This window comes from Muntiacus reevesi, chromosome 20 (genome assembly GCF_963930625.1).
Source record: "Muntiacus reevesi chromosome 20, mMunRee1.1, whole genome shotgun sequence".
NCBI lineage: Eukaryota > Metazoa > Chordata > Mammalia > Artiodactyla > Cervidae > Muntiacus > Muntiacus reevesi.
The window spans coordinates 40204680-40230330 of NC_089268.1; the positions used below are offsets into that span (position 1 = coordinate 40204680).

At 41.0% G+C, this 25651-nt stretch overlaps 1 protein-coding gene across 13 annotated transcripts in view; it reads left to right on the forward strand.

The window, feature by feature from the left end:
* The window catches only part of KIF13A (kinesin family member 13A), a 198496-nt gene that overhangs the window by 106063 nt on the left and 66782 nt on the right, over positions 1-25651 (forward strand). For all 13 annotated transcript variants that reach the window (XM_065913151.1, XM_065913149.1, XM_065913147.1 and 10 more), the window contains exons 5-9: positions 7997-8089; positions 9092-9272; positions 12008-12095; positions 14016-14150; positions 15043-15155. In XM_065913151.1, coding sequence (XP_065769223.1) covers positions 7997-8089; positions 9092-9272; positions 12008-12095; positions 14016-14150; positions 15043-15155 — 610 coding nt within the window. The remainder of the gene's footprint in view (positions 1-7996; positions 8090-9091; positions 9273-12007; positions 12096-14015; positions 14151-15042; positions 15156-25651) is intronic.

Below are 25651 nucleotides of genomic sequence, written 5' to 3' on the forward strand. Positions count from 1 at the left end.
AAGGGTCTTTGACGGTTAATATTTTCTGTCCATCATAGAGTGAAGTGTGGGCACTGTTCATGTGTCATGGAAAACTGATTATGCTGAGGAGGGCAGAAGAGCCTGTAGCATTCCTACATGGAATTTTTAGGCTTTGGAGACAGTCTTGGCTTTTTAAAAATAATTGTGACTGAAAGTCACCAAACCAAAGAAGTGATTAAGTATAACCCCAGCCAGGTATTCAAGAGCTACAAAGGTACCAGAATTAAAAAAAAAAAAAAAGTAAGGGCAGCTCTGTAGAGAATATTTCTGTTTAGTTTCATGATATGATTTATTAAATTGCTTTTTCCCCTGTACCTTTCTGAGATATCTTAATGTTATTTAAAAACGGTAAATATCTTTCTTCCACTGAACAACCTGGGTTGGCATATCCTGCTCTGAATAATTAATGGTACTGTTCCTTCTTCCTCTTCTCATTATGACCCAGAACACACACACACACACTTGTTCACATGCCCCCTTTTTGCTCTCACATGCGAGTACACCATCATAAAACTTAGAAAGTGGGACCCCTAGAGGCGCTAGAGAAATAGCAACAAATGATTCCTTTTTTTTTTTCTAAGAATAAGTGTCTTTTATCTTTAAAATGGGATTGGATTGTCTCATAGATTTGTTGCAAAGATGGAGGAGCTATTTAAGGAAAAATAATTAGATGAGTACCTCCATCTTTATACCAAAATTAGTTTTAGTTGGTTAAAAATTTAAGAGATGATATTAATTATGGATATTAGCTAAAATATATTCTAGACTTACAATGGCCAGACACTCTGGTAAGTGCTTTACTGCACTGCCTTATTAAATCACACCAGCAATTCAGTAAGAGAGCAAGTATTATTCCTGTTTTATTACTAAAGAAGATCTTGCCCAAGGTTACACAGCTGATAAGAAGTAGCATTCAAGCTTGGAAATAAAACTCGAAAAACCAAAATAAGACTAGAAGAAGATATGCGTGAATAGCTATGTAATTTGGGGTAATGATAATCCAGAAGGATTTTGAAAGTGTAACGTATACCATAAACGACAATCATAAAGGAAAAGATAAGAGATTTGAATGTGAAAGACTAAAAGCTTTTGTATGACAAAGAACAACATAGGACTGAAAGGTAAATGACAGACTGGGAGAAATATGTACAACATGTGACCGACCAAAGGTTAATATCCTTAATATATGATGGGCATTTTTAAATGAATTCATAACCAATTACTAAACCAATTGATTTATACAAGTAAACATAGGACTCAGTCAATTGACTAAAGAGTAAACACAAATGGACAAGAAACTAAGGAAAGGAAAGTTTTAATTTAACAAAGCAAGGAGCTTGCTTTTTCTGTTAATCAAAACCAGGAAGAATAATAATAGAATTGTTGAAGTTGTAGAAAGAAAGACTCTTGCATTGCTAGAGGAGTTAGTAATTCAGTGTTTTTGGAGTTTTGCCTCGTAAAGTTAATAGAAAAGTGTACATAGATAAATATGTAAGGATAAATATTGCAGGAAAAAAGAAAAAGGAAACAATCTGAATATCTCTAGTAGGAAACTGCATCAGTAAAGCATACAGGGGAAACTAAGCAGGGCTCTTAAAAAATGTAACGTTGATGTATTTTTGTAGAACAGGGAAAGTGTTCATTATTTCTTGTCGTAAGAGTAAATTTCCCTCGAGACATGAAGCCATAGTGATAAAATGGATTCTAGTCTCGCTAGAATCCAGCCTTGCTTAGATTTGTAAAAATCCATGAACTTTACAATATGGTTCTTTGTATTTACCCTTTTATAAATTGTGCTTTGGGGTAGCTATTTAAAGACAGAAAGAAGAAAGATTCTTTTCAGAAACAGAGTATAATTGTTTTCTCCTTTTTCATATTCCATTTTGTGTTTCCAGTTTTTTTCCTTTCCTAGTTATAACCAAAACTTTATTAAATACACTAAGTCTGAATTACATTCTGTCTGTCAAATGTAACTAGGTACTTAACTAAAATTCTTGGAAAACTTACATATACATTTAGTGGACATCAAAGAGACTGACTTATTTTTTTCAGTCACATAGATTTTGTTTTAATGACTAGGAGGTAATGTGGGTGTCAGTAAAAATCTGTAATTTTTATCAAAATTATTCAATTAGTAGTTACAGATGATGTTGACGTGTGTGTTCATACCCTATTACCTTGTTCAACAAAGACTATTGTGGTCTTTGGGGCTCATTGGAATTTCAGAAACAGCTGTACTTTGACCAAAGTGTAAATCCTACAATTAACTTTTGAAAGTTCAACAAACAGCGTTTTGAAACTTTTGCCATCACTAACGAGGAAAGGGGCCCCCAGTTAAATACACATTATACAGACGATGAAGGATCTGGGTAGCACTGAAGGCTTTTCAGCTTCCATATACAATCTACTCATGCTGTTTATAACATATTTAAATGAAAGTTTTCTCGGAAGAAATGAAAACACATTAATCTGAGAACAGCAATGTCACCAGGGACAATTCCATTATTAAGAGTGCATACTGTGTGCCAGGTACTCTGCTAAGATGCCACAGCTCTTGTTTTCAAAGGAGCTCACAATTCAATGGTGTAGAAAGATGTGGGAAAAAAGTACTGGAGTGTAATGAGTTCTGAGAGTTTGTTTAAAAAAAAAAAATTACCATGGAAACCAGAGATGGGAGTAACTGATTTCCAGTGTCATGCAGCCTGAGTCACTGATGATGGATGGGCCTCGGTCCATCTGGGAGTCATCACCCATAGACCCAGGTCCTGCCTCTCTCTGGTGGCCATGTCTTGGGCAAATGACTTACACTTTCATAGTGGCCCCCTCATCTCCTTATTGATCACAGTTCATACCTACCATATCTGGGTACTGCACAGATTCAGCGATACAGATAGAATATGTAAATTGTACTGCAAACAGAGCAGTTGACAAAAAAATTAATTTTTCTTCTTAACATAAATAATAAAGGTATATAGGTTTAATGGGCTTCCCTGGCAACTCAGTGGTAAAGAATCCACCTGCTAAGCAGTAGATGAATTCAATCCCTTGGTGGGGAAGACCTCTTCCCCCTGGAGAAGAAAATGGCAACCCACTCCAGGATTCTTGCCTGGGAAATCCCATGGACAGAGGAGCCTGGCCGACAGAGTCAGAAAACTTAGCGACAAAACAGCAGCAATAATACAGGTTAAATAGGTTAATTCATATCCTGTTTAATATTTGCAATAATTTAGAAATAGATCAAACAAATTTATTCTTGTATTTTTACCTGGAACATTCTTTTATTATTTGTTATTTTTAGTGCAATTTTAGTTTACGTACCCTGAGTTGTTTTATCAATTGATTCATCATAAACCTATTTCATATAGCTCTATAGCATTCATTCTTGGGTGGTTTTTTTTTTTTTTTTTTTCCTGTTAATGATCTTTGGTTTAAAAGGCCGTTCCTGCCAAGGTAAATGAAAACTCGTGACCTGGCCTTGAAAAAAACATTGAGAAAATAATCCCTCATAATTCCAGCCTACTCAGCATCAGAGCAGAAACCAGAAAGTATTCCATCTCGCTCCCTGATAAAAGAACAGATATAAATCCTTGATGACTTAATGACTTCAAACTCTGTGAAACCAGAGTAAAAGCTCTTTGACCACAGTGCTTCTCCACAGTTAAGTCCTTTTCATCGGGTCAGGTTCTTGCTTTTTTATTTTTATTTTTTCAAGTTACTAAATATGAGTCAAAATCATGAATTACGGGCAGGATGTTTGATCCAGCCAAGTCTTAAAGCATCTTGTCCCCACCCTCACCCCACTCCCTTTCTGGGGGCTGGTTAACCAGTTTGGAAGATCAAACGAGATTGCTCCGTTCATCAGTTTGTGCCAAGAAAGCGGTGCTTTTTGAAGGCTTTCGATGGCACTTGGGTCCTGGCGAGGAACCACCATCAGTTTTCACAAACCTGAGCAGAAGCTGTGTGTCGTTCCCCCATCTTCTGCACTACAGGGCTCAGGTCCAGATTTAAGCCTGTGTTTTGGCATGGGCCTTGGGACTACATGTGGAATAAGGGAAGTCCTTTGAGCAAATATATGAGAAAAAAATATCAATGGATATGAAAGATTGGCAACAGGGTGGGTAAGATATTTTCTTTTTTAAAAAAATTAATTTATTTTAATTGGAGGCTAATTATGTTACAATATTGTAGTGGTTTTTGCCATACATTGACATGAATCAGCCATGGGTGTACATGTGTCCCCCATCCTGAACCCCCCTCCCACCTCCCTCCCCATCCCATCCCTCAGGGTTGTCCCAGTGCACTGGCTTTGAGTGCCCTGTTTCATGCATCATACTTGCACTGGTGATCTATTTCACATATGGTAATATACATGCTTCAGTGCTATTCTCTCGAACCATCCCACCCTCGCCTTCTCCCACAAAGTCCAAAAGTCTGTTCTTTATATCTGTGCCTCTTTTGCTGACTCGCATATAGGGTCATCATTACCATCTTTCTAAACTCCATATTTATGTATTAATGTACTGTATTGCTGTTTTTCTTTTTGACTTACTTCACTCTGTATAATAGGCTTCAGTTTCCAGATACTTTCTTAATGAGCACAATACTCTTTTTTTTTTTCATTTATTTTTATTAGTTGGAGGCTAATTACTTTACAATATTGTAGTGGGTTTTGTCATACATTGACATGAATCAACCATGGAGTTACATGTATTCCCCATCCCGATCCCCCCTCCCACCTCCCGCTCCACCCGATTCCTTTGGGTCGTCCCAGTGCACCAGGCCCGAGCACTTGTCTCATGCATCCTACCTGGGCTGGTGACCTGTTTCACTATAGATAATATACATGTTATTCTCTTGAAACATCCCACCCTCGCCTTCTCCCACAGAGTCCAAAAGTCTGTTCTGTACTTCTGTGTCTCTTTTTCTGTTTTGCATATAGGGTTATCATTACCATCTTTCTAAATTCCATATATATGTGTTAGTATGCTGTAATGGTCTTTATCTTTCTGGCTTACTTCACTCTGTATAATGGGCTCCAGTTTCATCCATCTCATTAGAACTGATTCAAATGAATTCTTTTTAACGGCTGAGTAATATTCCATGGTGTATATGTACCACAGCTTCCTTATCCATTCATCTGCTGATGGGCATCTAGGTTGCTTCCATGTCCTGGCTATTATAAACAGTGCTGCGATGAACATTGGGGTGCACGTGTCTCTTTCAGATCTGGATTCCTCAGTGTGTATGCCCAGGAGTGGTATTGCTGGGTCATATGGCAGTTCTATTTCCAGTTTTTTAAGAAATCTCCACACTGTTTTCCATAGTGGCTGTACTAGTTTGCATTCCCACCAACAGTGTAAGAGGGTTCCCTTTTCTCCACACCCTCTCCAGCATTTATTGCTTGTAGACTTTTGAATAGCAGCCATTCTGACTGGTGTGTAATGGTACCTCATTGTGGTTTTGATTTGCATTTCTCTGATAATGAGTGATGTTGAGCATCTTTTCATGTGTTTGTTAGCCATCTGTATGTCTTCTTTGGAGAAATGTCTGTTTAGTTCTCTGGCCCATTTTTTGACTGGGTCATTTATTTTTCTGGAATTGAGCTGCAGGAGTTGCTTGTATATTTTTGAGATTAATCCTTTGTCTGTTGCTTCATTTGCTATTATTTTCTCCCAATCTGAGGGCTGTCTTTTCACCTTACTTATAGTTTCCTTTGTTGTGCAAAAGCTTTTAAGTTTAATTAGGTCCCATTTGTTTATTTTTGCTTTTATTTCCAATATTCTGGGAGGTGGGTCATAGAGGATCCTGCTGTGATTCGTGTCAGAGAGTGTTTTGCCTATGTTCTCCTCTAGGAGTTTTATAGTTTCTGTTCTTACATTTAGATCTTTAATCCATTTTGAGTTTATTTTTGTGTATGGTGTTAGAAAGTGTTCTAGTTTCATTCTTTTACAAGTGGTTGACCAGTTTTCCCAGCACCACTTGTTAAAGAGGTTGTCTTTTTTCCATTGTATATCCTTGCCTCCTTTGTCTAAGATAAGGTGTCCTTAGGTTCGTGGATTTATCTCTGGGCTTTCTATTCTGTTCCATTGATCTATATTTCTGTCTTTGGAGCACAATACTCTTATACTTAACTATAACATAAAGGCAATTTTGGAAATGTGTCTTTAGTGGATCAGAATTTTGACAGTACTTTATTCTTCTCCATGTATTTGTGTATGTCTGCATACACATAGTCTTTAGGTAGTCTTCCTAACCCTTATGTTTAAGAAGCCTCTTACAGTTATATTCTTCTTAAAAAAAAAAAAAATCCACATATTCCACCAACATGTTTTAAATGCCTCTTTGGTAGAAGTCAGAAGTTGAGAAATAAGTTTATATAAATTTGACATATTTTCTTCTGATCCAATTTTTTCTTTTACTTTAGCACACATAGAGAACACACATACATACTATTGGACATAAATTTTTGTATTATATATACAGCCTGAACATGACTTTTTGAAAAACTCAACAATGTTTTTGAATTCTAGCACTGCTTAAACACATAGATTTGTTTTGCTTGTTTTTTTTAAGATGGTGTATTTAAATATTCCATCATATAAAATACATTTTATGTATCTACTACTCCCTTACTAATTGGCATTTAACTTGATTCCAACTTTCAGTATTATAAATAATGCTGTGTGAACATCCTTTTACTGGTGTCTCCTAGGGAGTGGGTCTCTAGGGCAGATGCCCCATAGTGGGCTAGAGAGCCAGGACATATTTCTTTTTCTTGGTACTGTGAGGTTTTCCTTAGAATGGCTGCATTCATTCATTCTCCCACCAACAGTTTATGAAAATACCTATTTCTTCAGTCCAGCTATATTGGATATTGTCATGTGTTGTTTTATTTTATTTTTTTGCCAACCTGATGATTGAAAATATTGTTTCATGTTTACACTTTTGAGTCCCATTCTGCAGCTGTGATATGTCGTAATATAATGAGACTGCTAAAATCAGATGCATGAAAGAAAAGCATACACCCAAGAGCTTATGTTATATTGCATTATTTCCAAATGCAAAAGGAATTGTCATTTGGATAAAAAGATTAAACCAACTAATTCTCTGGACAAACATTTATTAAGCATTTCATACGAGGCACTAGGATTACAGAGATAAATAGATTATGGACTGACATCAGTCAGGGGCTCCAGTAGAGGAAAGAGGTACTCAACCAGTAATTTCTGCATAGAGGAAGGGGAAAATCACTTTAATTCTCTTGATGGTGGGGATTGCATGTTAGAAAGACATCAATTTTAAAAGGCGGTAAACGCCTCATTAAATGTTTAAAAAGATTTTCGTACCTCTACTCTTCGGCTGGGCACTACATGATATAAACAGTCCATGACAGAGCACCCCTGAGAGTTGCAGTGAGCTGTAGAAAGACGCACAGATGAGAACTTGTCCCCTAACCCCCGTGGGAACAGAGTTAAGAGGTACCTGTGCTCAGCACACCCCCTCTACCAATAATGAAGTTTCTCAGCGCCACGCTAGGTGCAGAGGTGCACACACATACCAAGATGTGGGCGACATGGTTCCTGTTCATCAGAAGCTCAGAGTCCAGGTGGGGAGACAAGGCAGTTTATATTGAATGACCCTTTCACACTAACTCAGGAAAAGGAACTGAACCGAATTCAAATGATACTTCCAGATGACCCACAGACTATGGACAGGAAACTTGAACACCTAGAGAAATGTCTTAGAGGGAAGCAGTGGGTAGAATGATAAATTGTCCCAGGTACAGAGTTATAGTGTAGAAGAATAAATAATAAAATTGCATTCATTATGCTCTTAATCCACAGCCCTGCACATAGTAGGTGTGCAATACACTCAGCGTCTTTTTGGGGTTGAGAGAATGTTATTAGTGACTGGGGCTCACTTACTGATACAAATATGTCAGGAAAAATCAGTCTTTTTATTTTTGTTTTTTTAGGTCAAGAAGTGGTTTTCAAGTGCCTTGGGGAAGGAATTCTTGAGAAAGCCTTCCAGGGGTATAATGCTTGCATTTTTGCATATGGACAGACAGGTAAGTAGCTGCTTTTCTTTATAGTTAGTGATATTAAATGTGCATTTCTTAAAACAGAAATAGAAAACACTTTGGGAAGTCGTAGAAAAATGCTTCTGACTTCACAGGTTTAGCTGAATTAAATGATCAAAGTAATCTTTTTGAAGGTTCAACAGTTGTGAAATGAAGTAATTTAAGTGTTAATGAGCATGCTAGTTTCAAACTATTAAGTGTCATTTTCCTAAATTATAGTTTTAACCTGTATTTGAGCTAGGAAAATAATTACCAGTTTCTTAGTACAAACGTTATAGTGAAAAACTGTAGAAAAACTCTTAGTATCTATCATCTTATACAGAGGACTTCACTAGGATATAGAAGTGATGATAGGTTATTAAACAAAACTAGACTAGTGGTTCAGCAATTAACACTGTAAGCCACCCATTATTTCAACTATAAAGTTGGAATAAATGAATTAAATGGTAATAATACTGCCTATTGTCACATTACAGGACATCAAGGAGAATATATAGCAAAGCACTTTCAAAAGTGTGAAATATTTTGTGGGTAAAATATGTTAATGTTACTTAATGTATAGTTGATATTTACACACTTTTTAAAGCTTTCTGTCGTATATTGGAGTATAGTTGATTAACAGTGTTGTGTTAGTTTCAGGAGTCCAGCCAAATGATTGTTGTACATATTTAGGCTGTTACATAATCTCAAACAGAGTTCCCTGTACTATACAGTAGTTCCTTTTTACTATATATACTTTTAGATATTACATATTTGTAGCGCTTACATTAGTACGCATCCCTGTGGGTCTCACAGTGAAAGTCAGACTGGCGGTCAGGAGTGTAATAGTGTAAATAGTAACTCTGGTGTCTGAGGGCCTGGCTCTGGGGGCCAGATTGTCTGTCTCCTGCTGCGTGACCTTGGCCGATGTGTAGGATACACTTGTACGACTAAAGTGTTACACGTTGCCTCCTCTTCCATCCTCCTCTCTTTCTGCTCACCTTTCTCCAGGCTCAGGAAAATCCTTCTCCATGATGGGCAATGCTGAGCAGCGAGGCCTCATCCCAAGACTCTGCTGTGCTTTATTTCAAAGGATCTCTCTGGAGCAGAATGAGTCACAGACCTTTAAAGTGGAAGTATCCTATATGGAAATTTATAATGAGAAAGTCCGGGATCTTTTAGACCCCAAAGGGTAAGTTAGTGGTTGACACGAACCTTATAATGGGGGTAGTAATTTTAAATGACCCTGAAGTTAAAGTTGCAAGTGAGTTTATGTGTTTGAAGCCCTCGGTCACCACTCCCGTTTCAGTTCGTTTACTGAGAGATCGATCATCAGCTTCTCAAAGTCTGTCGGTATACCCAGGATTCATAGTGTATCCTACACTTGTGTATAAAGTTGCTTACCCATGCCATTTAGATGACTGTTTTTACTGTTTTGGTATTTTTGCCACTACTGTTTATTCGTATTTATTCATTGAGTTAAGAATGACACAGTGGTCTTTCCATCTGCTCTAAATTGGAGGTAAAGCGGTCAAAGGTTTCGAATGACCTGGCCTAGACAAGCCATTCTCTTCCGTGGATGTACACTGGAATCACTCGGAGGCTTTTTAATGCAGTACTGGCCTAAGCCCCTCCCGTAGGACTGATGATTCAGTAGACCCAGGAGGAAACCCAGGCATCTGTATTTTTTAAAAACTAGGTGATAAAAGCCAGATGAGTTTGATTCATAGAGAAAGGAAAGGGCCATTTACCTTTTAATTAAAATTTTTATTGATTTAAGAATAATATATATAAAAATTTAGAAAATAGGTAAAGTGTAAGAATAAAAATGGCCTATAATCCTCAAAAATAACTGCTGTTAACACTTCATGCATTTTGGTGTCTTAGATCTATGGAGTGGATATGTAGTGTGTGTATTGAGGTGCTTCTCTGAATACAATTCAGTGTCCTGAATTTTTTATATAATATGATGAATACTTTCTCATGTTATTAAAAATATTTTTAAATACTTTCAGCAGCTGTATAATCAAGGGTATAATCAGAGCTATAAGATAAAAATTATGAATGGCAAGGAAGTGACCCAGTTACCGGAAATGTTTTTACTTTTGGCTAATAACTGTGTAATGCATATGAAAGAACATTTAGGGATCAGGATGGGGAACACATGTAAATCCATGGCTGATTCATGTCAATGTATGGCAAAAACCACTACAATATTGTAAAGTAATTAGCCTCCAACTAATAAAAATAAAAAATAAAAAAAAATTAAAGAACATTTATAATACATGTAAGATATAAAGAATAATAAAATCAATGACTGTTCTGCTCACCACTTGGCTTAATAAATGGAACGTTTTTATGTTGCTCATTATCTTCCTTCTCTTTAAGAGTCTATGTGTAATTTTGCACAGATGTTATATGGCTTCATAATATGTTTGTCCTTTGATGACTTGCTACTTTTCCCCTCAGTGATTTGTTTGTTCTGATGTATGAAGTAATAATTCATTAATTTTTACTGCTCTTTGGTATTCCATTGTACAAGATACCACAATTTATTTATTTGATCTCCTCTCATTCCTGTGGTTTCCACTTTTTACTGCAACTGTCCTTCTCTGAGCATTTCTGTACATTCCTCCTGGCGTACAAATGCAGGAGTTTCTAGGGAATGCATCTAGGAGTGGAATTATGGGTCACAAGCTGTGGAACCTTCAGCCTTGGTATTATAAAACTGTTCCCCAAAATAGTTGTACCAGTTTACACTCCCGCCAGTGGTGTACAAGAATCCCAAATGTTAGACACCATCAGAAGGACTTGATATTGTGCTTGATTTACTTTTTCTTGCACACAAATAGCAATAATCTCTGATTATGCAAACGGAGTGAGCCAGGTTCTGGAGGCGTGGGCAGCTAGGCAGCTCTCTTGAACTGGTGCACTTGGTCTGCCCTTGTTTCAAATACAACAGAATTACTCATTGTCATATTGCGTTCTTCAAGCTTAAAATAAAGTTAGTAAAGCCAGCTTTATGGAGTTGTGAGATTAAGATTGAGATAACTGAGAAGTTTTTAGGGAGCAAGGTCTAGATTTAAGGATGTGCGCATTCTTAGTTTCTTCTTGCCACACTTGAGTGATGCTAGGCATTGACTCTTGGTTTGAAAAGTGATCAGTATTTGATGCCACGAAATATGTGACATAATGCAATATGGCCATAATATATATTATATATAGTTTTACTTTTCATCTCAGTTGTCTGTTGATAAGCTCTTCAAGTGGGTTCCAAACCAGGTTTGCCTTTTAAAAATTCAGGAGCCCTGAAATCTTGACCAGCAGAGCCAGTTCTCAATATAGAATAATAATTATCAGTAACTACAAACAACTGCTGTCCTGTAACATCATTCTTTGTATAAAACGGTCAGCACAGATCAGCCTAAATCAATGCTCCTAATCTGAAAGGGTAAATTAAAAGTAAAACATTTTAATATTGTAAAATTCTTGCTTAAAACTGTTAAGACATTACTTATTGAGACTATGCTTACTTATAAAATAGCCTAAAGGTTACATTCAGTCCTGTTTGTTCTTTGCTTCACTCCCCTCTCCCCACCCCATGTGAAATTAAAGTTCATCTACTAAAACAAGTTAGCCTAACCTAGTATTCTGTGTGCTGGTTGTTTAGTTTGGGAGTAGAGATAGAATTTTTAAAATAGTATGTTACTTTAAATAGAAATCAGAGTATAAAAGACATTCCTCATAAGGCATGCTGTTTTGCTAATCCAAGTAAAGTAGCTTTTAGAATAGTTTTTGATCGTTAAAAGAAAAATTCTTTTGAAATTGCAATCTTAATTTCTGAGTACTTTTGCAGGTACTTTTTTTTAAAGAGAAAATCTCCAAGTTGGGTATGATTCATTCATTCCTTTTTCCTTTCTCTTGAAGGAGTAGACAGTCTCTTAAAGTTCGAGAGCATAAAGTTTTGGGACCATATGTAGATGGTTTATCCCAACTGGCTGTCACTAGTTTTGAGGTAAGTGTCATTAAAAAAAAAAAAGATATTAAAAGCTGACAGTAAATTGAAGTGTATAGATCATATTGAATATATTTTTATGTGAATGCTTTATAGCATATTGTTACAATTCATGGTCTCAGAAACCCAGTATAAACCACCCCAAACAGAAAATAAAGGCTTCTAATCACAGTCTTCAAGCCACTTGGTTTTGAAGGGTTTGCAGTGTTGCTGGGAGGCCCAGCATCCTGAGGTTGCTGAGTATTTTCATGAATAGCACTCTATTGAAACTCTTCTCCCTAAGGTTGCCAGTGATGTCCTTCTGAACAGATGTAAACACTGTTTGGTAGTTATTTCAACTCTTTCTCTTTGACAGTGTCTCCAATCTTAGTTTGCATTCCTTTTCACTCTTCTGATTCTTCTGTTTTTCTGAACTGATCGCCCTCCGTTGACCAATCTGTTTCTTTTTCCTACTCCTTGACTTCTGAGCTTTCTCACAATCCTGGCTTGATATTTTGTCTGTATTTTTATTGTCATTGCTTTGGGAATCCCATAAAAGAAACCGCTATCTGTTACCAAAGAATGCGGTTAAATAAATGAGTAAACACATCCGTCTACTCAGAAGCACCATCTCTGTGTTATTTGTCCCTTCATCACTTCAGACTCAGTAGGACTAAAATTAATCTGCGAGGTAACTCTCTTCAGCCATTTAAATGTAGATAGTTTTAGTACTCCTTAAATCAGAAATAAAGGGCAGTCATCACTCAGTCATCAGTGAGATCTGGAAATGAGCGAAGACCCCTCTGGCGGGAAAGTGCAAAGTCAGCCCTTGTGCTTAGGTGCCTGGCTGAGCGTCACTGGGGCCAGTGACCGTCTCCTCCTGTCACTTATTAGTAAGAGTTGGGGCGTCCGTGATTTGTATCCAGTTCTGCCTCTTATTGGGCTCTCCAAGTGGCCCAGTGGTAAAGGATCTGCTTGCCAAGCAGAAGATGTGGGTTCGATCCCTGGGTCAGGAAGATTCCCTGGAGAAGGAAACGGCAACCCACTCCAGTATTCTTACCTGGGAAATCCTATGGATTGAGGAGCCTGGTGGGCTACAGTCCACAGGGTCGCAAAAGAGTCAGACATGACTTAGCGACTAAAAAAGCAAACAACTGCCTCTTATTAGATGTGGGAAGAGTTATTTGACCTCCATGAACTTCAGGGTCCTGTGTGTATAATCAGATAAATACTTCTTTTGTAATATTCATCAAACATTGTTTAAGAGTCTTAGGTTCCGGGTGTTCTAAAGCAGATTGTTCAGAGTCGAATAAGGAAAATTCCCTGTCCTGGGAGAGCCACAGTGTTGTAAATTCACTGCGTGAAAGTGTTGGTCATTCAGTCATGTCCAACTGTTTGCAGCCCCATGGACTGTAGCCTGCCAGCCTCCTCTGTTCATGAGATTCTCCAGGCAAGAATACTGGAGTGGATTGCCATTCCCTTCTCTAGGGGATCTTCCCAACTCAGGGATTGAACCCAAGTCTCCTGCATTGCAGGCAGATTCTTTACTGTCTGAACCCCAGGGAAGCCCCTTGTTGGAGTAGGGAGGCTACTAATCATACAGAAGAGAGCTGTGCAAGAGAGTCAGAATAAAATAAGGTCATCATTGCCATTGAGTATCTGAGCACAGTAAATGTTAGCTCTTTTCTCCTTAGGAACTTGCAGAGGGAACAATAGGTACTCAACAGAGAAAGAAGACAGTTGCCGTTTGGAAAGAATGGGTGAAACATTTCATCCACTAGAAAGCACTGGAAGTTTGAGCCGGGCTCTGTGGAAGAGAGGTGGGAGGTTTACATGCAAGGGTGGTGACGGAATGCATCATAATTAATATATCCACGAGTGGGCAGGACACTGTTCTTAGGGATTTTTTGCTTAGAATGTTTTTCTTGTGCTTGCCTCTAGGACATTGAGTCATTGATGTCTGAGGGAAACAAGTCTCGGACGGTAGCTGCAACCAACATGAATGAAGAAAGCAGTCGCTCCCATGCTGTGTTCAACATCGTCATCACGCAGACGCTATACGACCTGCAGTCTGGGGTGAGTGATTGGGTAGAATGGGTGACAGTGAAGGGACTCACAGTACCTGCCTGGATGAACCACTCCGTGGCTGGATTCGGTTCCTGATAACGTTAGGTCAGCTCTTCTGCTTACTGGATCAGCTACTCTGCTTACATCATGTAATGTGTTAGGTCTTTCCCTCGTGGCTCTGTGGTAGGGAGCCCACCTGCCAATGCAGGAGACGTGGGTTCAATCTCTGAGTCGAGGAGATGTCCTGGAAAGAGAAATGGCAACCCACTCGAGGATTCTTGCCTGGGAAATCCCATGGACAGAGGAGCCTGGTGGGCTGTAGTCCATGGGGTTGCAAAAGGGCCAGACTCAGAGACTAAACATAGCAACAACTTTATATATAACATTAAAAAAATGGAATCCTTGTATAAACGCTGTAAAGACCATGATGCTGCCACCATACCTCTTTTAATATGTATCCTTCCATAGTGAAATTCCCCTAGAAACAGCTGGGTTTACCTTATAGTCACTAAAAAATATGAAAGAGGAAACCACGACATTCAGCCTAAAGATAGCTTTAAAAAAAAAAAAAAGTGAAGGATTTGACCTGAATGTGCAGGAACCCTCATGTCCTAGAATGTTCTCATGGACGCATAAAAGCTCCAGCTTTCTAAATATATTCTGAAAAGGCCAGTGCACTTGCTCCCCAGCCACAAAGCAGAATTCCATGCTGCCACACCGACTTTTAATTTTTACCCTAAAACTGCTAGTCCAAAGAACTCTTCTTACCATTTAAAATCTTCTCGAGTTTGCCTCCTTGAAGCAAGACGGCTTCCGTGGTGGTGCTGACGTCTGCGTAGGTGTCCGTGTGGTTTCTGCACTCACGTCTGTCTGTCGTTTCCCTCCCGTCTCCCACAACTAGAACTCAGGGGAGAAGGTGAGCAAGGTGAGCTTGGTGGACCTGGCGGGCAGCGAGAGAGTGTCCAAAACCGGAGCTGCGGGAGAGCGCCTGAAGGAAGGCAGCAACATTAACAAGTAAGGGGCCTGTGCGATTCCCACGGGAAACCCCAGCGTCCCACCAGCTTCCCGTGTGTCCGGGGCAGCTTGCCCCTTATGGTCAGATGGCTCTGATCACAGGTGGTTCAGCGTCTGTGTAGCTTTAGCGAAATGGGTTGAAGAAAAACATCAGCCTGCCTCTGTTGAGATGCATGAGGTTTATTTAAGTAAAACATCACGAGGCAGCCAGGTTCCAGCATTGTCCATACAAACACCCTGAATATCATATTGTATAATGTAATTAATCTTACGTAAATGCAAGTAGCCATTTTAGAAATCAAATCATAGCTTCGATCTAACTCTAGGAGCTTATTCTAAAGAGAAAATCAACTTCAAATCCCTTTGTAAGGCTAATACTTGTCTTCCCTGGTGGCTCGGTAGTAAAGAATCCACCTGCCAGTGCAGGAGATGCAGGTTCAATCCCTGGATCAGGAAAATCCCCTGAAGAAGGAAATGGCAACCCACTCCAATATTCTTGGCTGGGAAATCCCGTGGACAGAGGAGCCTGGTGGGCTACAGTCAGTGGGATCCCAAAAGAGTTGGACATGACTTAGCAACTAAGCAATAGAAACAATAACTTCCCCCCAAAAGTAACAGTTATAGAATATAACTGCCATTCTGAAATCTCATTCTTTGCCTTGAGTGCCTGTAGCGTGCCCAGGGATGTGGGGAAGGCTGAAGGAGAGCTGAGGGGTGCAGGGTGTGTAGGAGCTGGCCCATTGGACAAGGAGGTGAAGGCTTTCAGGGGAGGGTACAGCAAAGGCGCAGATGAAGGATTAGTTCATTCATTTTCTAATTATTTATTTGTTTGCACTGGTCTTAGTTGTAGCACGTAGGATCTCAGTTCCCCCTACCAGGGACCGAACCTGTGTGCCCTGCATTGGAAGGTGGACTGAGTCTTAGCCCCTGGACCACCAGGGAAGTCCTAAAGGGCTGGTTCTTTGGGACATGCTATCCAAGGATGCCCCTGATAAGCCAGAGAAGTCTGTCTTCCCCAGCATGAGAGGGAGCAGAGTTTGCCCTTTGAGGCATGTATGCTTGAGCAGGACTGCCTGGGTCATTCCTGCCTCTCCTCCACTTACTAGATGCATATGTATCCCGGGTGAGTGAATATATCTTCATTTTTCTCATCTGTATAATGAGGACAGTAACAGTATCTGCTTCATTGAGTTGTTGGGGATTAAGTGCCCGGAATGTGCTTAGAACAATGCCTAACACGTAGTATGCACTGAAGAAATAGTAATGGCTCTAGCCATTATTTTTATAGCTTGTGTAAACAGCATAATCATTATTTCAGGTTCAGCAGAAAGAAACGTGGTTTGTACATGTATGTTTCTTTTGAGACATAATAACTTGGGCTTTGTATGTATACCAGATAGCTGATTCACTTTGCCTTACAACAGAAACTGGTACAATGTTGTAAAGCAGCTATACTCCAAGAAAAAATTAATGAAAAAGAAAGAACTTGGGGTTTTGTTTAGGCCAGAAGGGGACAAGAGGTAATAGATTCAGAAACATCTTTGCACAGCTTGCATTGCAAAATGGCACTAGCACATTCTAATCTCACAAAAGTTTGCAAAAGTAGCAGTGAAATATCACCCCCTCTATCAAATGGACGTAGCCGTGCTCACTGCACAGGCTCCTGCTTGAGGGGGTCAACTCCCAGTCATTCTGTCTCTTGCTCTGATAACAAAGGATTTTGCTCTGTTTCATGACAAAGCATTGTAGGAGCCCAGACTGGCATACAGCTCTGCATTCTGAAATGAGTACAAGACAGGGAACTCTGCTCAGCGTTATGTGCCAGGCTGGATGGGAGGGGAGCGTGGGGAAGAATGGATACATGTGTACCTATGGCTGAGCCCCTTTGTTCTCCACCTGAAACTATCACAACATTGTTTATCGGCTATACTTCAATATAAAATAAAAAGTCTTAAAAATACAGAATAAAATAAGTAAATGCGTGCAAAGCACCAGGATGGAGAAACAGAAATGGGGGTGTGAGGAAGCAGGCACCAAAGAAAAGATTGTCACCACGCCTGGAGGTTTGTGTACTGGCGCTCAACCATGCCAGCTGTCGGCCTGTGCCTGCACTCGTGGGAACACACTGGGAGTTCTCTAAACTCATGGAAATTGAGAGTGTGGCTGGCCTTGACGTGTAAGGGTCACCAACTTCTGTTGCCCTCTTACTAGGTATACTAAGCACTGTACTGTGTACTCTGTATGTAATGATTCATCTGAGCCTCACGTCACCATTTTATGGACGAGGAAACCAAGGCAGAGAGCAGTTAAATAATATGGCCAAGGTCACAGGGCTCTAAGACTTGGTTGTAGGTAGTTTGACTCCAGAGCCAAGGCTCACTCACTGACCTGCCCAAGTATTGTGTTGGCCTGGGAGAATCCTGACTGATTTTGTCCCAGAGGAAATGTTAATAGTGCCCCCCCCCCTTCAATTTGGACACTAAATTATCTAGTGTCTCAAACTGGCCTACCTCAAGGCCACACATAACATGATTTAGACATTCCAGCTACTGGCTCTTTTCCATTATGATTTAATGAATTGAATGGATTTCTCTTAGCATCCTGCTGTCTTTCCTTATGTGGCTCTTTCACAAATAGATGTATGTATTCCTTACTACTAGTCTGTGAGATACCTACATTTTTAGGGTTCTTTTTAGTTTGGGGACACTTTCATATGCATTATTTCATGTGAAGTTCATTATATGTATTTATATCTCTGTTTAAGGATAAGGAAACTGATGGTTGGAGATATACATTTATATAATATGAATAAAAGTTGAGCAGGCCTCTACTATGTGTCTGGCACATTAGATGTGGAGATGCAAGAAGAACTTTGTTGTTGACAGAATATTGTCTCCCTGTCCCCAAATACATCCAAGTCCTAATTCCCAAAGCATGTGCATACATTACCTCACAAAGGGATTTCGCAGGTGTCATTAAGTTAAAGATGTTGCAATGAGAAGATTATTTGGATCAATTCAGTGCAGTTCAGTCGCTCAGTTCTGTCTGACTCTTTGTGACCCCATGGACTGCAGTGCACCAGGCCTTCCTGTCCATCACCAACTCCCGGAGCTTGCTCAAACTCATGTCCATCAAGTCAGTGATGCCATCCAACCATCTCATCCTCTGTCATCCCGTTCTTCTCCAGCCTTCAATCTTTCCCAGCATAAGGTCTCTTCCAATGAGTCAGTTCTTCACAGCAAATGGCCAGAGTACTGGAGTTTCAGCTTCAGCATCAGTCCTTCCAATGAACATTCAGGACTGATTTCCTTTAGGATGGACTGGTTGGATCTCCTTGCAGTCCAAGAGACTCTCAAGAGTCTTCTCCGACACCACAGTTCAAAAGCACCTTTTCAGTGCTCAGCTTTCTTTATGGTCCAGCTCTTACATTCATACATGACTGCTGGAAAAACCATAGCTTTGACTAGAAGGACCTTTCTTGGCATAGTAACATCTCTGCTTTTTAATATGCTGTGTAGGTTGGTCATATTTTTTCTTCCAAGGAGCAAGTGTCTTTTAATTTCATGGCTGCAGTCATCATCTGCAGTGATTTTGGAGCCCAAAAAAATAAAATCTCTCACCGTTTCCATTGTTTCCCCATCTATTTGCCATGAAATAATGGGACCGGATGCCATGATCTTAGTTTTTTGAATGTTGAGTTTTTAACCCAGCCATTTCACTCTCCTCTTTCACTTTCATCAAGAGGCTCTTTAGTTCTTCTTCGCTTTCTGCCATAAGGGTAGTGTCATCTACATTTCTGAGGTTATTGATATTTCTCCCAGCAATCTTGATTCCAGCTTGTGCTTCATCCAGCCCAGCGTTTCTCATAATGTACTCTGCATATAAGTTAAATAAGCAGGGTGGCAATATACAGCTTTGACGTACTCCTTTCCCAATTTGGAACCAGTCCGTTGTTCCATGTCTGGTTCTAACTGTTGCTTCTTGAGCTGCATACAGATTTCTCAGGAGGCAGGTAAGGTGATCTGGTATTCCCATCTCTTGAAGAATTTTCCACAGTTTATTGTGATCCACACAGTCAAAGGCTTTACCATAGTCAATGAAGAAGTATATGTTTTTCTGGAATTCTCTTGCTTTTTTGATGAACCAACAGATGTTGGCAATTTGATCTTTTGTTCCTCTGCCTTTTCTAAATCCAGCTTGAGCATCTGGAAGTTCTCAATTTACTTACTGTTGAAGCCTGGCTTAGAGAATTTTCAGCATTACTTTACTAGCGTGTGAGATGAGCGGATCTGTTGTAATCACAGAGATCCTTACAAGTGAAAGGAGGTCGGAGAGCCAGTGTTAGAGTGACATGGGGTAAGAAAGACCCCATAGCTCACCGCTCACATGTGGGCGGAGGGAGGGGCCATCAGCCAAGAGACAGGGGCGCCCGTGGAAGCTGGAAAAGGCAAGGAAACTTTTAGCCCGGAGAAACCCATTCTGGACTTCCAGCCTCCAGAACTATAAGATGCTTGGTGTGGTTTTGAGCCACTACCCCTGCGATTATTTGTTACAGCATGATCACTGCCCTCCAAGAGGAACACATAGGTTGAGATACAGTAAGTTATCAATACTTAATCTGAAAAAGCAAAAGGCACATTAGAAGTGCTACATCACCCAGCACTGAAGCATGAAACTGTTTTGTTTTTTTTAAGACACATTTGCCAGTCCATGGGTGTCTGCCAAATTGGTCTTGTGCTTTTCCCAAAATAGCTGGCTCGAAGGGAGTGGAGCTGCGTCTGAACCCTCTCCCTTGAACCTCAGTCCAGGGCTGTTTTCATCCCCCCACCTGTCTCTCTCAGCTCGCTGAATGGGTCCATGTATGCCAGGCTCCCACCGCGGATCCAGATCTGCACCAGGAGTCCTCCAACTCTCCACATGGTCACTGGTTTAATGGGACATCTTCTCACAGTATGATCATGCCCTGAGGTCTGTACAGCTGTCTTAGAGACCTTCATAGAAAGAGAGGCCCGCAGGTTTTTTCCTGCAGTTCCAAAACCCACAGTGAAGTCACTCAGTTGTGTCTGACTCTTTGTGACCCCATGGACTGTAGCCCACCAGGCTCCTCTCTCCTTGGAACTCTCCAGGGAAGAATACTGGAGTAGGTTGCCATTTCCTTCTCCAGGGGATCTTCCTGACCCAGGAATCAAACCCCGGTCTCCTGCACTGCAGGCAGACCACCATCTGAGCCATCAGGAAAACCAAAGTGCTCTGAAAACCAAATGCTTTTCCTGTTTCCTTCGTAGTTCACTCGTTGGTGAACCCTCACCTGAACTCAGATGAGGTCTCTATCTTCACTTACGGTCTTTATTTACTCATTTAGTGTGGCCATTCTTATGTTTAGCTATAGAAATGTTCATGAATTTTACTCTGGGCTGCTGTCCCAGATCCCCCCCGTGGTCATATGTAATAGTGTATGCACTGAACTTCCTAAAATCCTAAAACATTCTGAATTTCAAAACAGACGTGGCCCTAAGGCTATCAGATAAGAGATAAGTGGACCTGTACTGTTTTGCTCCATCTAGCAAATAAGTGTCGAACACTGACTGGGCATAAGAAGAAAGGGTGACGAAGATGAGACCCTGGCCTTGGGAAGTTCAGGATCCAGTGGGGAAGGAGATCTTTGGTGGGGGAGTGGAGGAGGAGGGAGTGATATTAATACATTAAGTGCCAGAAAACTTACACATACAAGGTGAGGTGGGGACGTGAATGACAACACAGCCGGAAGGTTTGGGAGGCTTCCCGGAGGAGACACGGGAGTTTCTTAGTTACAGAAACTAAGGCTGTGACCCTTTTGTGCCTCAGTTTCCTCACCCATAAAATGTGGGTGAGGAAACACTCCGAGTGGGGCTGTTGTGGGGATTAAATTAGTGACGACCTGCAGCCCACTTAGAACACTACCCACTTAGAGCCTACCGTAGGAAGCTCTCTGTAAGTGTGTCCTAGTAACGGAAATAAATAATGTATCGAATCTGCTGCTCATTAGTTCCATAAGTGGCTTTCTAAGCCTTAACCTCAGTGCCCAGTGGAGGGCTAAAATGAAGGAACTCTCTGACACGTTTCCTAAGCTTTCTCTCGGCTGCCTGTTGGGGTTTCTTTGGATGAAACACAAATAATCCTCTTAAGCAGACCTGGCGGGGGCTTCTCACAGACATTAGTGTCTGCTTAATGGGCTGTGGATTTAAGAGCTTCATCTCTCCTTAAGCTCTTAAGAGCTTTGCAGCGCACGTTGCTCCTTCACGTGGAGCACCAAGGCGTGTGTGGATGCTCCACCGTGGCCTGTCCAGGGCTGGGGAGGGATGGGTCGTCTGGAGACCATCTTCACAGAGGACACACCTGGGACTCTGTCTGCTCTTCACCCTTCTACTGAGGGTGGAAGGACCAAGTCTTTCCTTGCTGCTGGAGCCTGGCTGGTTCAGCTTCTCTGAGAATTCACTTGTATCATGGAACACTCTTATACCCCGAGGGATGTCACCAAAGATGGTTCTGTTTTATCCTCAGCAACAGCCAACCTTTAAATGCCAACAGTATTCATCTGATGAGTATCTTTCCTAGTCTTTTTTCTATTTCAGTTACTGCGGTTAATAGAGTATATACCAAGCATTTCTAAAAAATGGGTTCTACTGAACACTTGTTCGAGGGATATTAACATATGTTCTCCCCAGGATTCTGGCTTATAATTTATGTTGTCATAACTTTCAAGCACAGTGTTTCTAATGTTTCATGTGACTCAGTCCTCCTTTTTTTCTTCTTTTGAGTACCCTCCATGATGCTTGTTCATTTCTTCCTGGAAACCTCATATCAGTGGGTTTTGCTGGCATAACCTGACATGAGCTTGTATCTTGGAAGAATAAAAGTGACCTGCCTTCTGTCCATTGTTCGAGGATGTGTGGTGGTACTTGTTAATTTACCACTTGTACATCGCATGGTCCACATATGTGAAGAAAGATATCCACATAATCTTAACAGAAGAGACCCATGAAGGATATAGCAAAAATCTGCTCCCGGGAAGGTAGTAGCCACCTCTTTGAGGCATGTGCCTTTGTCACTTTAGGCTTTCTCAAAGAATTCTTGTGAAATACTAGTCCTTCAGGTGCCTCTAAGGAGAAAATGACCCCTAGATAAATAATTTTGAGAAAGATTACTTGTAAAACCTTCCTTCAGAGGGACTTCCCTGGTGGTCCAGTGGCTAAGACTCTATGCTCCCAATGCTAGGGGCACGGGTTCGACTCCTGGTCAGGGAACTAGATCCCACATGCTGCAGCTAAAGATCCCACACACCACAGTTAAGATGGGCAAACAAATTAAAAAATATTTCAGGGCTTCCCTGGTGGCTCAGTGGTAAAGAATCTGCCTGCCAAAGCAGGAGACATGAGTTTGATCCTTGGTCTTGGGAGATCCCACATGCCGCAGAGCAACTAAGCTCTTGAGAGAGCCACAGCTACTGAGCCCACACGCCCTGGAGCCCGTGCTCCGCAGCAGGAGAAGCCACGGTAATGAGAAGCCCACCCACCACAATTAGAGCTCCCACTCTCTGAAACTAGAGGAAAGCCCGCCCAACAATGAAGACCCAGCATAGCCAAAAATAAATAAATAAAATTATTTTTTAAAATATTTAAAAAAACAACAACAAATCTTCCTTTGGAGATTCCCATTGCTCAGAGCTCTGAGAACCTGCAGTGAATCTCATATAACTCTATCATTCATGGTTTTACTTGATGTCAGAATTCTAGGTATAACATTTTAATGTGTCCAGAACAAATGTGCAAAAGAACCTGTCTTTGGAAATGTTAGGACAGGCTTTTTAATTATACCACAATCACTGGGATGGAAATGAGATTGGGAATGGCACTCATTGGATGAACACTGAATTTAGTGATCTCATCAGTCACTGATAACAGTGGTGAGTGAAAATGAGGCCCGGACTATAGGTGTCACTGTTTTCTTTCCTCTCCTGTCATACGATGGTGCTGTCCTTTCCCCATAATTTGCCACATTTTGCATTTCTCCTTTCCTGTAAGGAGTGGGGACTTTCTGGGGAGGAGTGCTAAACACAGTGCCACTAACTTGATCACCTTTCAACTAATTCTGTAAAAGCCAAGGATTACATTCTGCTGCCACAGAAGGAGAAGGAAATGACATCCCACTCCAGACTCTTGCCTGGAAGACCCCATGGACGGAGGAGCCTGGTAGGCTGCAATCCATGGGGTCGCTAAGAGTCGGACACAACTGAGCTACTTCACTTTCACTTTTCACTTTCACGCGTTGGAGAAGGAAATGGCAGTCCACTCCAGCATTCTTGCCTGGAGAATCCCAGGGACAGAGGAGCCTGGTGGGCTGCCATCTATGGGGTCGCACAGAGTCGGACACGACTGAAGCGACTTAGCAGCAGCAGCAGCTGAAACCACTCCAGTGACAACCAAGTGGTGAGCTCATCCTTCTCACTTAAAAAGGAGTCCAGAGGTCGGTCCAGCACCTCAGAAATGCCAGCAGGCACAGCTACTAACCTCAGTGTGTGTTCATGTGGTTTTCCTGACCCTAAGGCAGCTCTACCATTTTAGGCATCGTATCCACATCTTTGTTCCAAACAAGATGGGGAAAGGACCGCTAGCTTCTATAAGCTGAATATGTGCCTTTTTATCCAGAGAACCATAACTCGCTTGGAAGCCCCTCCCGCAAATGTCTCCCTCTCTGCATCTCATTGGCCAGAACTATGTTTCATGGCTTCTCCAAGCTGCAGAGGACTCTGTAGAGTTCCTAGCTAGATGTGTGCTTCCCCGAATATTCAAGTATCCATTAGAAAGTGAGGAAGGGAAAATGGGTATTGGGCCAATAGCCATAAAGTGTAGCAAAACCATCATTGAATTAGTCCTTTCTAGAAAGAGGTTCGTGTTCTGTTCTTCAGTGTATTCTGGAGTCCCTATAACTTGGCAAATATTGAATGCATGCTTTTTGTAAGCCAGGCACAGTCATCTCTGCTACCAAGGTGATCACAGTCTATAGAAAGAGAAATACACACCTAGCTCTGATAAAGTTTGCTAAGTACTACACTTATTATCTTAGAAAAAGGTCACTGGAAACATGGTAAAATAAATTTGAAATCCATCCTAGGCGATACAGGTAACTCACATCACATCATACCTACTCCTATGGGAAGGAATCTGATGATTAGAGTTTCAAGGAAACTAGATTTAAGGAAGGCATCAGTTCAGTTCAGTCGCTCAGTCGTGTCCAACTCTTTGTGACCCCATGGACTGCAGCACGCCAGGCCTCCCTGTCCATCACCAGCTCCCGCAGCTTGCTCAAACTCTTGTCCATTGAGTCGGTGATGCCATCCAACCATCTCGTCCTCCATCGTCCCCTTCTCCTCCCGCCTTCAATCTTTCCCAGCATCAGCGTCTTTTCCAGTGAGTCAGTTCTTCACAGAAAATGGCCAGAGTACTGGAGCTTCAGCTTCAGCATCAGTCCTTCCAGTGAATATTCAGGACTGATTTCCTTTAGGATTGACTGGTGGGATCTCCTTGCAGTCCAAAGGACTCTCAAGAGTCTTCTCCAACACCACAGTTCAAGAGCATCAGTTCTTTGGCACTCGGCTTTCTTTATAGTCCAACTCTCACATCCATACATGACTACTGGAAAAACCATAGCTTTGACCAGATGAAAGAAAAGCAAAAAAAAAAAAAGGTTGGAATTATGACAATTTTTTTTCAGTGAGTTACTTTATTTTGCTTTTGATCCACCCAGGTTTTATTTACTTTCTTTTTGGTCCCGAATTCTCCCTTGTTATAGATAGTTGTTTATAGATGTTATCCCCTGGCTTAAGTCTTCCTTCATCCCCAGCCAGCCCCTCTCCCTTCTCCTCCCCACCACAGTGGCCAAGAATTTATGGTGAGAGATTTACTGATTAGGCACTTCCTCACTATCTCCAGGCTGCCCAGGTGGCGCTAGTGGTAAAGAATCCGCCGCTCAATGCAGGAGACATAATAGATGCTGGTTCAGTCCCTGAGTTGAGAGCATCCCCTGGAGGAGGGCATGGCAACCCACTCTAGTATTCTTGCCTGGAGAATCCCACAGACAGAGGAGCCTGGTGGGCTGCAGTCCATGGGGTCGCACAGGATCGGATATGACTGAAGCAGCTAAGAACATGCACACACACACACTATCTCTACCTCCAGCAAGTTCAGAAAAGGAACAGTGATCTGCTAGAATTAGAAAGATTCCTTTTCAGCCCCTAAAATTGACCAAGAAACTCCCACCCATTCTGATATCTGTGAACTGTTCATTTGCCTCCAGGCTAAGATGACAGGACTAGAAGGATCCATAATTAGTGATTTTGTTATATTTTAAGCTTCCTGGATGTAAAATTCCCATTAAAATATATAAGCCTGGTGTTCAACTTTCAGACATTGAACTTTCAAATTGTTTTTAGGATTCTAGAAATCCCCAGATCACTGCTT